Raw genomic sequence first — 17973 nt, forward strand, 5'->3', positions numbered from 1 at the left:
CTACATGCTAAAGCACAGATAGCAAAGCTCAGACCCCAAGGGCCATATTTTGCCCTTCACTGTTTCCCCAAGTCAGTGTGTCCTTTTTACTGAATAATATATAACTTGGTCATTTTACAAGTCCCTGGGCCCCCTTCTAAAAAGGTGAATTCACTCCTGTGGCTTAACATCTGGCAGTTAAAAGTTTCATCTAAAACACTGTTGATATATCTTTTGCTTTTGGCTCTATTCATCCCAGAGAGCGCCCAAGAAATTCTCTGAAACTGAAACTGGCCTTCAGCCTGAAGGAGATTTGCCACCCTTGTACTAAGGGCTACATGCTTATGGGCAAGTTATCAGCTGCATGAAGGGGAGCTGGAAAAACATGAAGTGAGGACTCTTGATGAATATGTATTCCTTACAGTTTGCAATAGAACTCCACAACAGTTGGATATATGTGTTCAATTTAATATATAATCTGTTGTATTATTGGTTGTGTATGTGTCTGTGTGTAAGACTTAAATTGCTATTGTGTTTGCAATGCAATATTCATTTATTATTGGCCCCACAGAACCCAGAAGAGGTGTAGATGCAATTGATGTCTCCTGAATTTTTGAAAAGGCAAGTCATGGCAATACTATAAAATAGATTGTTCTCTTTTATATTTATTTAGCATCATCAGTGGCAACCAAAGTGACAAATCACAAGAGAGAAAGAGAGAGAGAGAGAGACATCCCTATTTCAAAGCACTTGCTGCGTAAAATCTGTGTGGAGAAACAAGAAGCTCAAAATTAGGAAAGGGGGCAAAATGTATTTGGTTTTGCTTTTATGAATTGATCTTGTACATACTTATCAAACTAAGACATGAATGAGAACTCAATTATCATCTAGTTTATTCCAGTCTGCAAGTTTTGCAATGTAGTTAATTCTCTGATCATAAACTGAATGCAAAATAAAAATGAAGGAAAAATGTGGACATATATGCAAAGTTATGAAAAAAGTACTTGTAAAATGTAGAAATTAATAGAAACTGAATACTGAACAATTCATGTGGAAATGCAGATCAAGTGATGTGGAAATGGGACACAATAGACTTTTAAGTGAAGTAATGAGAACAATAGAGAAAATGAAACAGACAGATTAATCCAGATCTATTTGAATTTATGGTCTAAGAGATTTTGGGTTTGTAAAATGCTGTTAACCAGGCCAAAGACACATACAATGAACAAAGGCAAACATTGCAAAGCAATTCTAAAGTACAATACCAGAACAACAGTTCAAGGACCTTGAACATTTGTAACATCTGTTATTGCACTATAGTACTATTGATTATTTTAAAACTTGCAACTCTCAGTGCAGGACCTGAGATATAATATTATATGTAGAAAGAAAAAAGTACTGTTTCCTAGAAGAAATGTATGAAAAATAAACACCATATGCATTCTGTGACTCCTGATAAAAGTTTGAGGGACAAACACAAACAGTTATCTGAAGGTTTAAAGATGACACATTAAAACTGAAGTAATGATTATTCAAGGAAAGCAATTTGGTTCTGTCAGCAGCCAGCAAATTAGTGCAAGAAAATGTTTTGCAGACCAATCTATGGATTAGTATAAGATATATGCAAGCATACCACATTTCTCGGAAACCTAGATCTAAAATGCACTGCAGGAATAATCCAGTTTGAGACCACTTTAACTTTAACTGTAGTTTATGATAGCACCAGAGCTCTTGGACAGAAAAGGTTAAATGGCTCACAAAACTACAGTTTCCAAAATTCCTTAGTGTTGAGCCAAGGTAGTTAAAGCAGTCTCAAATTGGATTATTTCTGCAGTATGTTTTGAACCTTAGTTTCTGAGAATTAATTCTTATAAAATGCCATGCGTCATAAACTCAGGGATTAGTGAATAATGCACCAAATTCTTGGGATCAGAAGGATTTTGAAAATTTTATTTATTTATTTATTTATTTATTTATTTGGAGTGTGTGTGTGTGTGTTGTATGCCTTCAAGTCATTTCCAACTTATGGCGAGCCGAAGGCAAACCTATTATGGGGTGTTCTTGGCAAGATTTGTCCTGAGGCTGAGACCAGTTGCGCTTCTGAAATGTCAGTGAAGCAGCCCTCTCAGTCCTCTCTTCACCAGGCTGAACATGCCCAACTCCTTCAAATTTTCCTCATATGTTTTGTTCTCCATATAGTAGCTGGCACTTATTTGCATACTGCTGATTCATTTTCACAAATGTGTGAGATACAGATTGAAACCACAACATGACTGGATGTGTATATTAAAAAGCTGTTGTCTTGTTTTTTGGATTTTATTTCTCTATTGCATTGTTTTATATTTATGCGATCAGTGACTCAGGTGGAAAGAGCTGAGGAGGAAAGATGATGATCATCATCATCATCATCACCCCCCACCTCCCACCCCCCGCCCCCCATAATAATGTGAAAATCAATATAAGTTCTATTTTTGAGCAGGATAGACACAACAACCTATTTATCCCAACAGCAGTAAAATCTGCTATAATGTAATAGTTGCATTCCTTTTAAATCCAAGCTGTTTATCTAAATTACTACAAATTTTAATCTACTAAAACTAAGAGTTTCTCTGCCTGCTGGCATATTGGTTCGCTTCTGCTGCTGTTGCTGCAGAGATACGACACTTGCAAGGCTTAGATTTTCAGGACCAGCAGCAGCAGAAGAGAGAGAGAATGGAATGAAGCAGAATTCCTAGAAGGCAACTTTTCTGTTGGATGTACCAATACATTGTATATGGTAGTGTGACTGGTGACTGGATTAGGGGAAAAAAGAAGTGAGCCAAGACTTTGGTGGGAAACAATGGCGTGGAAGACAAAGAGAGGGAGTGAAGAGTGTGTGGAGAGGTGATAATCATTCGCCAGGCTGGAGAAACTGCCTTGTGGAATGGCCAACTTGGGTTGGTACAGCCAGGTGGGAAACCGGTGAGGCTTTTTAGTAATTCACACTATAGCCAATTAAAAGTTCACGTTTTGCAAACACTGTTCCTCAATTAATCACATTATTGCCAATTCACAGGGTAAAAACTTGTATTATAGCAGGACTCACTGTACAGAAATTTTTTGGCAAACACTGACCTGAGATCCTCTGGGTCCTCGTTTGTGATCCCATTCAGAATGTCCCATAATCTAAAAGAGAGAAAGAAATTTGTGGTAGTACTAGTAATGATCATAATAAACACCATAATAATTTGTATGGTATGAAGCACAAGACCTCAGCCTGAAAGAGCAAACATCTTTCTTTAAAGGAGGATGATATGTAAATAATTTTATAATGGAATAAATGACACTGATGTACTTGGTCAATATTTCCTAATTGGACTGAGGTATGCTAAGCAATCATATTTGTACTGAAGACTGATTTATTATCCAGTTGTAAGCACTCTGAATATTGTTGTTGTTGTCCGCCTTATATTCATTTCCGACTTATGGTGACTGGAAGGAGAACCTATCATGGGGTTTTCTTGGCAAGATTTGTTCAGAAGAGGTTTGCCATTGCCTTCCCCTGAGGCTGAGAATGGGTTTCATGGCCGAGCTGGGAATGGGTATATCACAGGCTATACATGTTAGTAATAATAATGGTGGATTATTAATGGAATTTATATTTCTCCAAATATTTTAAAGAGGAAAACTACTGATCTTTCCCAATCAAAATCCCTTTACAAGTTGATTTCTTTTTGTACTGTGATATCCAGAATGAGAAACAATGAATGGCGACCCAGATAGTTTCATCTAAAAAATCAAAATGAATCCACTGCAGCCTACTTCAAATGCAATCCTATTGTGGTTTACTCAGAAAGATCTAGTGTTTAATGGGACTTACTCTCTAATAAGAGTTTACAGGATTGCCAATTTATCCATCATTTGGAACACAATTGTGCATGCTACATAGCTACAACTTCTTACTATAAGAGAAGTGATATTTAACCAGTTTTAAACTCTTACTTTAGTGGTTTACACAGAAACATCTGACTATGTGATTACACTTATACTGGTAAAGAACCTGTTGTGTGACCAAGGAGTTTATCAGAGGGGGAGTAAAAGGCATACTGCTGGCAAAGTCGTGTGATCACACTGAAAATTTTCAGATACACTCCACTTATTCAGGACTTAACCCATGAAGATCCAGGAATGCTCCAGCAACAAACCATTCACAGGGAAGTCTTGGATCTTCATGGGTTAAGCACTGAATAAGTGTGATGTTGTCTGAAATTCTGAGCGCGATTTGCCAGGAGTATGCCTTTTTCTTCCCCAATTTTCCTCCTATCTGATAATCTCCCAAGTTGACTCTTGGTGATACTACTTAGAAGGTGCTTATTAATTTGACTTTAATGTATTTTCTTCATAATAGAAAGATAATCACAAACTGAAGAGACTATTCATTTCTTCTCTTTCACATCTTATAAAGCCTGAAATCAAAAGAGTCCCAGATGAAGTAATTCCAATCATGCATCAACCCTAACAAAGGGCTCTTAATGCTGTCATACAAACTTTCACAGGGAAGGCAATAAGGTTCATGTTAAGGACTGTTTTGTCTATCCATCAAAGAGGCAAAAATCGATCGATCCAGCCAAGTCCTTTGCAGTCAATGTCCATACAAGTGTACAGCTATTTCTACATGTGAGAGAGATTTTAAGGCAAGCAACAACACAGCTTCACAATACTTTTTTGTTCACACATCTTATCTGACAGAAATTATAACTGGGATCTGCACCCTGGACCTGTGTCAAACAGTTACTATTAAGTGCACAAAGGGCAAAGGAGTGAAAGTGTAAGTTGCAACTGATTATACTTGTGTAACAATCAAGAAACCCACTGTAGTACTCTCTTACCCCCCTCCCCCAGAGAATCATAGAATTATAGAGTTGGAAGAGACCACTAGGGCCATCCAGTCCAACCCCCTGCCATGCAGAAACTCAAAAATCCAAGTATCCCCCACATATGGCCATCCAGCCTCTGTTTAAAACCTGTATTGACTGTCAGAATGGCTTAAAGATGAGTCTATGAGCAATCTTAATTTCACAAACCAGTTGGACCCACCCTCTATTTATGATCTACAACACTACAGTACTAATTCTTCTGGAACATTTAAAAGATGCATTTGCCAGCTTGAACAGCAGATCAGTGAAAACAAAGTGGCTGAAATACTACAAAGGCTAGAAGTTAACATTCAATACCCTTCAACATTTCACAAATGAAAATGGGAAGAAGTGTGGCCCAGCAACATCAGAGTGTGATCAAGATGGCAAAAGTTATTAATGAGGAAGAACATACAAGCTAGGGGAGGCTGAAGGAGTTTGATTTTTGCTCACTGGGTAGGCCAAGATTCTGCCTACCGGGTAGAGCAAGATTTTGTCTCCTCCTCTCCATTCCCCTGTGTTGAGCTAACTGAGTGTGAACTATGCTTAGTCTTTCAACTTATTTTGCAGCCATTCAAAGAATGTGAAGTCGAAAGCTTTCATGGCCGGCATCCATAGTTTTTTGTGGGTTTTTCAGGCTATGTGCCCATGTTCTAGAAGAGTTTCTTCTTGATGTTTCACCAGCATCTATGGCTGGCATCTTCAGAGAATGCTTGCCTGGAAAAAGTTGGGTATATATATATATACTCTGTGAGCCTAGGAATGCATGAGTGATTTGCATGTGTATTGTTGTGTTGCTGATGGCAGGCCTCAGGCTGGGAGGCAAGTGCAAAAGAGGATTAGTGTCTGCTAATTGGTGATCATTATCTGCTGGGAAAGCCCCTGACTCTGAACGGTTTCCCATTTTCATTTGCTGAGTCCTCATGATTTCATTACTGTTTGGTAAATGAAACACAAAACTGCATTCTTAGATTCCTTATCAGTTTGCACAAAAACCTTTGCTTATAATACACACCTTTATCTACTATCCAAATTCTTGTAGCCATTTCTCGCAGATGGCAATAATTTTAATGGAAAAAGAAATGGTTTCCTACCAGTCTCTTACAAAAAGTGCATACTCTAGTCTCTGCCAGTACAAAAGACCAAGATCCTTTTTCTGAGCTGAACTCCCTCTGTGCATACAGCATTACTCTTAAATTTGTTTCCTGAATTTGGAACATGTTCCATGTACTAAGAAAAAGGTCTTTAAAAGTCAATTGAGAACAATGTTGTTGCTGCTGCTGCTGACGCTAGCGATAAACTTGGCAGAACTTAACTTGTTCAAAAACCATTGTAATAACTCATAGTAGCAAACTATAGGACTCATATGTCTTCCATTTCATTCTCTTCCCTTCCCTTCCCTGACAAGCAACTCTTTGTGAAATATGGCTTGGCCATCGCCTTTTGTAGCTGTAAAGCAAGCTTTGCAAAACACTTGATTTGGCCACACCTGAAGCATGTAATTCATTTCCACCATCTACTGAATTAACACATGGAGGCAGGCAGAATTACAGAACTACAAGAGAAAGCAGCATATATTTCCAAACTGTTTTGGAAGTGATACATAACTTCTGGAATTAACTTTCTTATTTTGCAGCCCATAGAGAAACCTCATTTATATTCACATCATTTAAAAATGCTCCAAGTTAATTCCAATACCAATTATATCTAAGGTTCACATGTTTGCGCTCATCAGAAGCAAAAATCCATAACTGGACACATAAAATGATACAACAGAGACTCAACGAGATATTTACTGAGGCCAAGGCTGGCTCTACAACAGAGGTGGGCCAAAGTGAAGGGTTAAATGTTTGCCCACAAACACCTGATTTTTTTTTAAAAAAGATGTGCTTCTAATCTCTTTTATGCTTTAGCTATATTTGTTCGATATGACTTTATCATTGTTAGATACCTGGTTTTTATGAAACCTTTAAGTTCGAAGTGCTATCTCAAAATTAAATTTATTTGTAAGGAAGCTAGGCTATAAATAAACACATAAATAGGTGATACATGCCAAAATGAAATGTACTGGAAATAGATTGACCTGGCCACATTCACTTACAAGGTTGTTGTGTTGAATATACACATGTATTAATTCAAGCCAAAAAAATATAACATGTTTTTTGCTGAAATTGTTCTAGAAATTACATAAATAAAACAAATGATTCAATAATTAGGTGAGTTGCAGATGAATGAGAGGAACATTGTGAGTACACAAGAAACTAAACCTCTGGTTGTGTACAGCAGTTCATGAGAAAGTGCAATAAACAAGAAATGCAGACATTTCTATGCTTCATGGTGAGGAAATTGTTTCAAGTTTCTAACTGTGATCTTCGTTCCAAAGAAAGTCAAGGGATGAGATCATATTTGGTGCTGGAAGTGAAGACAGCAGGGAGGGAGAAAAGGGGGGGAAAAGACTACATATTTTAGGACTTTTCTCATGGCAGCGCATGACCTTTTTATCCTATTTCCAAGACGTAAACTGTGTTTGACTTCACTAGGAATCCAAGTTCCTGCGTGTGGGGGTGAGAGACACCAAGAAACATTTGGAGGAGATGAGTTGTCCACAGTAAACTGTGTGATGGAGATGTACTATATGGATTGCTCAACATACTACTTTTTTTAAGCCCATGTGCTGAAATATGTATTTTATTAGTCATCCAGAACCTATTGCCTTCCAGATGTTTTGGACTTCAGTTCCCATGACTCTTCACCACTGACTACTAGTGAGTTATGGTAGGAGCTGTAACCTGAAACATCTGGAAGGCAGCAGGTGTGAGAAAGTTTCCAGCCTATATCATAAAATTTCAGAGTGACAACAGTTACAATCAATCTGAACAATTTCAAATTGTTTAGATTGTTCAGTACTGTGTTGTTTTTGTCACAGGATGGATTTTTAATCCCATCTGGTTTGCATGATATTCATTTGTTATTTCGTATTGTGCTTCTTTTTCTTTTTCGCATTCTCACTGTTTCTCCCACCCCTATATCCCTGCCTGCCTAAACTGATTTAAGCCTCCCTCTGTTTTGAAAATTATTAAATGCGGAGGGGGGGGGAGCGCTACTAGTATGACTCATTTTAAGGTAGCCTGCAATACAGTTTGAGCTCTTTACTTTCAACTCATCAACTGAAGATCAACGGTGTAATGGAAACAGTGGTGGGAACAGAAAAGAAAGATTGTGCTGAGTGATACCACATTCAGGGACTAAGTAAATCCCCAAAGCCTATCCAACCATGTTTTCTAATGTATTTAAACAAGTAATGAAGGACCACCTCCTATTGCCTAAACATGCCCTAACACTGTAGACTTGATCTGAGGACTTCCTCCATAACAAGCCCACTATCTAAATTAGGCTGGTGGAGATCAGGAGAAGGCCTCCGGGATCTTTGTGGGATGTTTTTCCCACAGAATATCACCTGAACTCTGATGCAAAGTCTATGCAATTTTTTTTGTTCAGGCAATTTGTGTAGCTTTTTCACAAAGAAAATTATGGCAAACATTCACCACCAACACTCACTTCACAGGTTAGTAGCAGGGTTGGCTTACTGGAATTTGAGAGGACTCCTGTCTCTAACTGTTGTACAACAGATCAAATTTCAGCAGGTGTTGCTTTTGCATAATGGTTAAAGGTACAGGAGCCCTTTCCAGTTTTGAATCAGGCAAGCCCAGTTGGTTGTGTAGAAAAAAATGGAAGGAGGGGAGAACCTTTTGCCTTTTGAAAAGGCAGAACAAGAATGAAAGAAATTCTTCTTTTATTAGCAACACAAGTTACAAACATCACTAGATCCATGGCAGATTATGAAAAGTAGGAGGAGCCATTTTGCAGAACTTAGTGAAGACAATAGTTCACTGCATCTCCCCCCCCCCTTTAAAATTAGTACACTGAGCAATAGGTATAATTTAACTCCATCACAGAGGTTTGTGGTGTAAGCATACCCAAATCCCCCCCCCCACTGGGAAGGGGCAACCAGAAGATGCTCCAGGCCCGATCATCCGGGGGCTGCAATAAACACATGCCGCAGCTCCGAGGGCACCTCCTGCTGGGGTCCCAAATGGACCATGGCAAGGGGTGGAAAACAGCTGGTTCTTTTTTGGGCTGCCTTAGTTTAGTGGCCCTGGCGCAACCCTGGTGTGGCTTCAGGGCAATCTGGGACGGTACGTCGTCTAAGCACCATGCCCCCAAAGTGACCAGAAGCCACCTCCATCTGCCTGTCTGTTTTGGACTACTGTTCAGGGGGTTTTATATTTTCATATTTTGATATTTAGAGCCAAACATGTTTTAAAAAGCTGCAGTGACTTTCGGAACATGAGAAGTTTCCTATGGGAAAGATATATTGACTTGAAGACATGTGAAGGATCTAGGTAATACCAAATAAAGGTTAAATAGGATCCTGATCACTCTGAAGATTTTCATACTGGCGCTTACCGTGGGTTAAGCGTCGGTAAAGCACCGGTAAAATGTCCCTGAAGTAAAAGGGTGTGAAAGTCGATCGCACTTCTGAAATATCAATGAAGCATCCCCTCGCCTCTACCATCCTTGAATTATTTGTAGAGCAGCTATTTCCTATTAATGGAAATAATGGGAAATAGGAAATGGCTGCTCCATGAACAATTCAAGGACAGTAGAGGCGAAGGGCTGCTTCACTGACATTTCAGAAGCGCAACTGGCTTTCACACCCTCACACTTCAGGGACATTTTACTGGAGTGTTACCAGCACTTATCCCATGGTAAGCACTGATGTGAAAATCTTCTCTGTCTTCCCTCCAGGCTTTCCACATAACCTCTGGCCCTGGAGGCAAAGGCTGTTGCATTGCACTAAGGAGTGTAAAATAATATCTCCTACCTACCCCCTGCTATGTTCCCAGCCACCTTTCCTGTCCAACTATCTTGAATTGCTATTTTATTAATCAGGAGTTAAGACCATCAACCAGAACTGTCCCTTTTGTCAAACCCATGAGAAAGCAGTCAAATCCTTTGCATTTCATGTTAAGTGCTCCTTGAAGGAACAAGTAGGATGTAAATTCCACCTCGCACACACCCAATTTGTGACTGTGCTGAATGACCACCAGAGTTCTGTCCAAGTGTCCAGAGCCTTCTTTTTCCATATTGCTCTCAAACGCTGTCTGAGCCACACCTCGCTTTTCATGGATTCAGCAACAGGACTCGTAAATATCACCCTCTCTACAACCCTAAGCCTCTGCTATTCAATTTCCATGCCTCCATTTTGGTTAGCCTTATAGTGTCTCAGACTGAGTTGCTACTGTGTGTTTTTGTGCTCTGTTGCATATTGCTAAATAAAACTTCTTTATTCATGAAACCTGGAGTCCTCCCACAGTTATTATTGGTATACACAGGTGAAATAATCCCTTAGGTTACTCAACCTCTCACAGACCTCCTCTGAACTAAACCATTCCCTCAAAATATAAGACACTGACACTGTTGGTGGGGACCCTGAGTGTTCCCCCCTTTTTTTGGTAACACTGTGGACAAGTAATCTCTTCCTCCAAAGTATGTATTACTTATCCTCACCCCCACATTTCCACTAACAGGAAAGTTGATTATTGTTTCAACTGATTATTTGATTTTTGTATTTCACTTTTTTTTAAAAAAAAATGTATGTGTTTTAAATTGCTCTCTCTCTCTCTCTCTCTCTCTCTCTTGGTGGTGGTTGTACATTTCTTCAAGCTGTGGCAAACATTCACCACCAACACCTACTTCACAGGTTGGTTCTGTGGAAAAAGTGGAAGGTGGGGAAGACCTTTAACTCTGGAGTTTATCGTACTGGCCCTGAAACGGGCCCAGTGTGTTCTAAACGTGCACACGTGCGGGCACGCACAGAACGGGATGGGGCCAAGAACCCCATTTTATCGCGCACTGGAACGCCGCCTTTGCCGCTGGGCGTTCCAGTTGTGTTCTCGTTCCGTCCCAGAGGGAGCCATTTCTGAGAACTATTCTAAAGCATTATCAGAAATGGTGCCCTCTGGGACGGAACGGCAACACAACTGGAATGCCTGGCGGCAAAGGCGGCGTTCCAGCGTGAGATAAAATGGGGTTCTTGGCCCCATCCCATTCTGTGCGCACCCGCGCGTGTGCACATTTAGAATGCACTGGGCCCGTTTTAGGGCCAGTACAATAAACTCCACTGTCTTGAACTTTTGAAAAGGCAGGACATAAGTGCAAGAAATGGCTTTTTTCCCCATTTTTTAAAAGTAAATTTTATTTCTTAAAACAATCAACCCCCCATTTCCAAACATAAAAAACAATCAACTAATACAGTCAAATCAATCTAAAATACAAACATATTAACATTCAAACCCACCTTCACCCACCTTCTTTATACCATCTTACCTCTATCCTTCTTTACTCTTCCCTTCATTCTTTCTCTGTTCTCCCTACTCTATACTTCTTTGCTTGTACCATCTTAATCCTTACTCTTTCCTTCTATACTTACTCTCACTTTCTAACACCTAACTACACTCCTTCTACCTATCTTTTTACCTACCACTATCTGTCTTCAATCTTCAATTTTCTTTGGTACTATCATCACTTCTTTCTCTCTTATATTTTTTCTGCTTTGATGTATCCCCCCTTTTTAAAAAAAACAGCTTTATCTTTTCAATACACTTGCCACTTTCACATTCTAAATCTTATTTAACTGTTATCTATCATGTATCATTTATTCCTTTAACATTGACCTCCCTACTAACACAAAAACATACCTTCCTTTGAGCAATTACTCCCAAATATTCCTAAATCTTAATCGTATTCTTAATCTGTTACTATTATTATTGTAATTGTAATTGTAAGAAATGCCTTTTAAAAATAGAAATGAAAGTCACTATTCTCTGAAACTTTGTTTCAGAAGGGTCAGTGATTATTTTCTTCAAAGGTCAAACTAAAAATGCACCATGCTTGTGTCATTCAAGTCGCAGCCGAAGTTTAATGGGCCGAAATGAGTTCAAGCATACTGAACTGTATGCTTGAGCAATCCTGGTGTTTAGACAGCAGAACAGAGAAAGGAAGGAGAGAGAGCTAACTATATTTGGGCGGGAAAAGAAAGCACAGTCATTCTTACAAAGCTCAAGCATATCAAAGGATAAATAAATAAATCACCAAGGCTAAAAAGGGCATTTCCAGATGGGAAATAAATTTGTTGCATCAAAAGATTTACAGAAGGATTTACTTCATGTTCTTCTACAGTTTCTAAAACATTCAGCCAAGACATTCTCCTCTCAACATCCTTTTTATTCATGAAATGTAAAGGCTACTAAGTGGTGAAGTATTCAGCAGCAATTAGGGACATTCATTAGTGGTGTTTGTGACAGTGAGGGCATTAAACACACACACAGAGTGGAAATTGTGGCACTTCCGTCACCTCCATGCAGCAGACAAAAGTAAGCTAAAGCCTACGAAAACTCATGCCAAGCAAATCTCCTAGCCTCACGAGTGCCATAAAGTCTTAGAAAGAGTCTAGACAGAAACAAAAAAACTTATGTAGAATTCCCCCCACTTTTAAATTATTCTGGCAAGAGATTGTTTCACGCACACTATGATTTTGTCACAGAAAATAACTCAGCACAGAGTCCTTAAAAAGTGTTTAGTGCAGTATGGTGTTGATGGCAGGAGACACCTGTCTCTTCATGACAAAACAGAGCATGCAGACCATTATAGGTACCTCCAATGTGTCTGAAACATTCCTCCTTTTGTTTCATTTCTTTCAGATTTTATAGTGGGTTAAGATAAACTGACCTAGGGAGCTGGTACAAAATGCCTCCTGGTGACACCAGGAGCTGAAAAGAAATATCCTGGGATAAAACAAAATGTGCATCAATCTCCAAAATAAAATAAGAAAGAACAGGAACAAAACCTGGGTCTTGCTAGTCTCTTTAACCAGCCTGTATGTGTCCTATAAGCAATCTGTATATTGCTGTTGTTTTGAAAAATATATGACAAAAATCAATGGCAGATGGGTTGGAACTTTTTTATTTTCTGGAAATAGCTGTAGTGTATAACCCCAGAGAAATGGAAATGTCTCTTTATGTTTTTCACCTCATCTTTTTCAGATGTCGCTAATTGTTCTCCGAAGCATTAAATCAGGTATGGGTAAAGTGTAGCCTTGGGGCCCACACGTGACTATCATGGTGTTTTTGTGGCTCTTGCCCACCCGGACCATCATTTTTCTCATGCTAAAAGGTAAATTGGCTCTCCTGGAAACCTCTGGGATCTATAATTCAACTTTTAAATAGACCATGGGGACACTTCTGGGTTTGTGAGCGTGTGTTTTGATTTTGTTGTTCTTGTTTTGTGGGGAGGGGTTACATCTGTGCAGCTCCTTAAGATCCACCACACTTCCACATATATGAACTAAACAGAGCCGGAATAATGGCTTATAGGTATTAGATTGGGATGTAGGTGATGCAGGTTTTTCTTCCTAGTGATCCACCAGAACTCACTGTGGCGCGTTACAGACGGGCCCATGAGGCGCCGTCATTACGCGCGAGGGGCAGCGCTTCCTGACGCGCCTTGCCCCTCGCACGTGATGATGTCAAAATGGCAGTGGCCGTTCCACACGGCCACCATCATTTTGACGTAGCGGACGCTCTGTGTCCGCACATCACGCGGCAGAAGTGACGCCGTGAGTGCGCAACTAGCGCCTCGCGGCGTCTCTTCCGGGGCCAAGGAAGGAGCGCAATTTTCACGCTCCTTCTTTGCTGCGTCCAGGAACCGCGCGGTTTGGATGCTGCGGTTCCCAGACGCAGCAACCAGCAGCGGCGTGAGACTGCCCCTTCTGGGCCGTCTGTAACGGGCCTAAGAGTCCTTTCAAACTACCATACCCTCCAACTGTCCTGATTTGGCAAAGACATTCCTCATCAATCCTCTGTAGTCCCACTTCTTCAACTGCTTTTAAAATGTCCCAGTTTCTTTATGGTGCTTCCACTTTATCTTTTTATCCCCACCTTACATCATTTGCTGCAAGCTAAGTTCAAAGTGAAAAAGTAGTTTGCAGCAACTTAATTCAGCCAGAAGGAAAGAAGGTGTGTCTTGCCCTTCCTCAAGCCAATTGCTCCATCTCTCCTAGCTTGTGTGTCCTTCTTCATTAATAACCTTTGCCATCTTAACTACACTCTGATGTTACATGGCCACACAAGCCTAAGTTTTCATTTGTGAAATGTTGGCAGATACACAGTAAATAATTACAGCACCATGGTCCCACAGCAACAACTTATGGAATCCTGGGGTTTGTAGTTTTGTGAGATGCTAGGGACCCTGGTCAGACTATTTTCTTTCTATCTCAGGACAATATATTACAAATGACAACCATTTCCATATGGTAGCAATCTTGATCTGTTGCAACAGGCAGTAGCTTTCCAGAGTTTCAGGAAGAGAAGGGTTCTTCCAGTCACCTGCTACTTGTTCCTGAAATGTCATAGATGGCCCCCCATATACTCTCTTCCCAGTTTGCATGAAGGGTGTGTCTACTACAAGGCCTAAGTTTTAACTGCTACTCACTTGCTTGTTTCATTCTCAATGTCAAATCTCACAGCACATTCAGTATAAACAGACCCTTGGGGTATTTCCTGCTAAGCACTTTCTATTTTGTTCCATTCACTTCGTGTTCAGCCAGCAATACTCTATCACTCACATATACCTGTCTCTCTGCCAGTCAATCTCAATCAAGCTGCTGAATTAATTAGCACTTTGCATTTGGCAAATGGGGAGGCAAAGATGGTAAGGTGGCTGGCTGTTTGTAGCACCGACTCAAATAAGACTGAATTTTCTGACAGAGAATTAATAAACTCTTGTGATTCACCTTTTAATCTGACAATCTCATATTCACCCACTTCAGCAGCAATTCCAATTTCCCAGGCCCACCTTCTAACATTGGTTAAACAGTGGCTTTTTTGAGACTGATTGTGTTAGTTTTGCACATTGATAGAGATCTGGCTTTCATAACCGATACCTCCATGTTGGCCTCCATACAATGACACTAAGATCTAGACTGCAGAATAATAATAATAATAATAATAATAATAATAATAGGATTTATTTATATACCACCCAATCACTGGGAATCCGAGCGGTTTACAACAGAGGGGATAATAGACGGTTCCCTGCCCTGAGGCTTACAATCTAAAAGACACGACACAAAAGGAGAAGGGAATGGTGGGGGGGAGGGGATCAGGTCCAGCATTCTTCTCTCCCTCTGAGGCCTGGACCAAGGCAGATGGACCGGAGGGAGGGCTCTTCTTCTTCCAGGCAGGCCAGTTGGAGCTGGCCTGCCTCTCTCCCCCTCAAGATGGTGTCCATAAAATTACTGGCAGAGGCAAGGATAACATGGAGGTCCTCCATAGAGGAGACTCTCCTCTTCAGAGAGTTCCCTCTATGTGTGGAGGGTGATAAAACTAGCAACAGAGGGGTAAAAAACAGCAACAACCACCCAAGATCTGGATTCAGATACAATCCCAGCCTTCCCTTAGCTGTGACCATTTTAATTTCCCAGGAGCACAATCTCATAGTTCCTTCAGGCAATGACAGTCACACCTACACTCAATATCCTCTTTAGTGTGTTCCTGTCTTGAAGTTTTACCCTTGGAGGCACTACCTCACACTTTACTCTTCTATCTTCTGGGATGACATTTCAGAGGGGCTGAATGTTCCAAGAAAACACAATGCAGACAACATCTTGGTAATGACAATGAACAGGAAAGCACAGGCATCCCTGGCAAAATGGAAGGTCAAATACTAAACATGCCAGCTTCAAGAGTCTCTTTTCCAGTCCAGGCAAAGATCAACAAATTGCTAGTACACAAAGACAGGGTTTTGAAAGATCTGCCAGTTAGGTGCCTGTAAGGATAAAGCTGTTTCTCATTCACATCAAATCCTTTTACACATACACACACACACACACCACTGCTACATGATTTCCAACCCAGCTGGATAACACCATTCAAAGTTTTCAACAGGCAAATGTCACAGGCCTGAACACAAAATATGCACTCAGGGGAGCAACAAATCAACAACCTCCCAACTCCCTTTCTACCGTTAAGACACAGCAGAGAAGTAAAAACTGCTAGGTCAAATTAAAAGCAGACTGTTAAACCTGAAGTCAAAGAACGGATGATACTAAAAATTCCTCTACTGGAGGTATTTTATTTTATTTTATCATTTTAGCCTCTCTGTAACATCAACCCTTTCAGCAAATTGGTGGTAAAAGTTTATTGTGATGTGCCTTTAAGTAGTTTCCAAATTATAGTGACCCTAAGGCAAGACTGTCGTGAGGTTTTCTTGGCAAGATTTATTCAGAGGGGGGTTTGTCTTTGCCTTCCTCTGAAGATGAGAGAATAGGACTTGCCCAAGATCATCCAGTGAGTTTCCATGGCCAAGATGGTAAGTGCTGTTCAACAGTGGAACACACTCCCTTGGAGGGTGGTGGAGTCTCCCTCCTTGGAGGTCTTTAAGCAGAGGCTGGATGGCCATCTGTCAGGGATGCTTTGATTGAGAGTTCCTGCATGGCAGGGGGTTGGACTGGATGGCCCTTGTGGTCCCTTCCAGCTCTAAGATTCTATGATTCTAAGAAGGGATTTGAACCTTGCTCTCCAGAGTCATACATAACCCAATGCTCAAATCACACCAACAAAATCCCATTTACAAATGATTTTAAAATGAAAGCTCATGAAACTGGGCATTCTATCAACAGCAATTAGAAGAGCACAGTGCGCGGGGTGCGGTGGGGGTCAGGGTCGGAGAGTGCCTACCCATGTACTGCTTGAGTATCCTGAAAGGTTCTGAACCCCCAGGTCAGAGAACCAGGCTTTCCAATGGAAAGAGTCCACCACAGTGAAAGTTCCTGCTAAACTTACCTTCAATCTTACTACTTTGAGAAAGGAAACATATCTTAATAGTGCAGTACCTGCTTTGTTTGCAGAAAGTCCCAGGTAGTTGTATGGGCTGCCTAAGCCCTTAATGTGGACTATTGTTATCTATTGTTGAATTGCAGTTCTCATCAGTCCTAGTAAACATACACAATGGCTAAAAGTGATAGGTAGTGCGGTGCAACAACATCTGAAGGATACATAATTCTCATTTTGGCTTATGGCTGCTATAGTACAAAGAACTGGAGAATTCTTGTTAGGTAATGAGGATACAGTGCAGCATTTTGTTCCAGGGCCCAGCCACTTGCCTATTTCCAAAAAAAGTGCATCAACATTCAAAACATGTTGCTTCACATTTCTGGCTCCAGTGGCAGCAAATTCCAAAAATTTCCACCAACATTGCCACTTCCCATTTTATAAAACTGTACAGCAGTCAGGCTGGTAGATTAACTGGTAGATCATTCTATTTTACTACCTTAAATGTTACTGTCCAGCAAAAAAGTCCAGACAGAGGGCAGCCTTTTAATGCAAACAGAATATATTTTAGACTTAGGTAGAGTGAGAGAGACTGAGAAAGAGGGAGAGATCAGAGGAGTAAAATTCTGCCAGACTGACTTCAGTACACCTATATCCAAGATAAATATTGAATGTTTCCAGTTCTCCCAGATATTGGTCACTCAGATGTCCTGCCACTCTTGTTACTCAATTAGAAGGTTTAATTAAGGAGACATATTTTCACTCAATCTAGAAGTTCCACCCCAAACCCCAAAGTGAGAGAGTGTAAAAAAAAAAAAAAACCCACCAACTCCAGCTACTCATTTACTGGCTGTTTCTTGGGGTCTCAGTTCTGAACCGCTAAAAAGACTACAAATAGTGTCATTATGCTAGGCACCATATGGCAAAATCTTCTTGTAATTTACAACTCAAGCCCTGCTGAACTAAGGGGACATCTCTAAGTCCACCCTTTTCACATTTTATTTTATTTCCATTTCAGCCTTCACTGCCCTCATTACATCAATACTATTGTCTGAAACTGAGGAATCTTCCTCCATATTGAGTTAGACCACTGATCCATCTCTAACTCAGTGTTATCTGCATCAACATTAAGGGATGCTCTCCAAAGCCTTGTGATGAGACAAGCTACTACTGTTGTTGTTATTGTGTCATTTCCAATGCATGGCAAC

At 40.4% G+C, this 17973-nt stretch overlaps 1 protein-coding gene across 1 annotated transcript in view; it reads right to left on the bottom strand.

The window, feature by feature from the left end:
- PDE3A (phosphodiesterase 3A) overlaps window positions 1-17973 on the bottom strand; it is a 303372-nt gene that overhangs the window by 89938 nt on the left and 195461 nt on the right. Inside the window, exon 2 of the mRNA XM_089527641.1 lies at window positions 3094-3144. Coding sequence (XP_089383767.1) covers window positions 3094-3144 — 51 coding nt within the window. The remainder of the gene's footprint in view (window positions 1-3093; window positions 3145-17973) is intronic.

The sequence above is a fragment of the Sceloporus occidentalis genome, unplaced genomic scaffold, assembly GCF_023333645.1.
Source record: "Sceloporus occidentalis isolate IW3139 unplaced genomic scaffold, rSceOcc1.0.p SCAF_5, whole genome shotgun sequence".
NCBI classification, from domain to species: domain Eukaryota; kingdom Metazoa; phylum Chordata; class Lepidosauria; order Squamata; family Phrynosomatidae; genus Sceloporus; species Sceloporus occidentalis.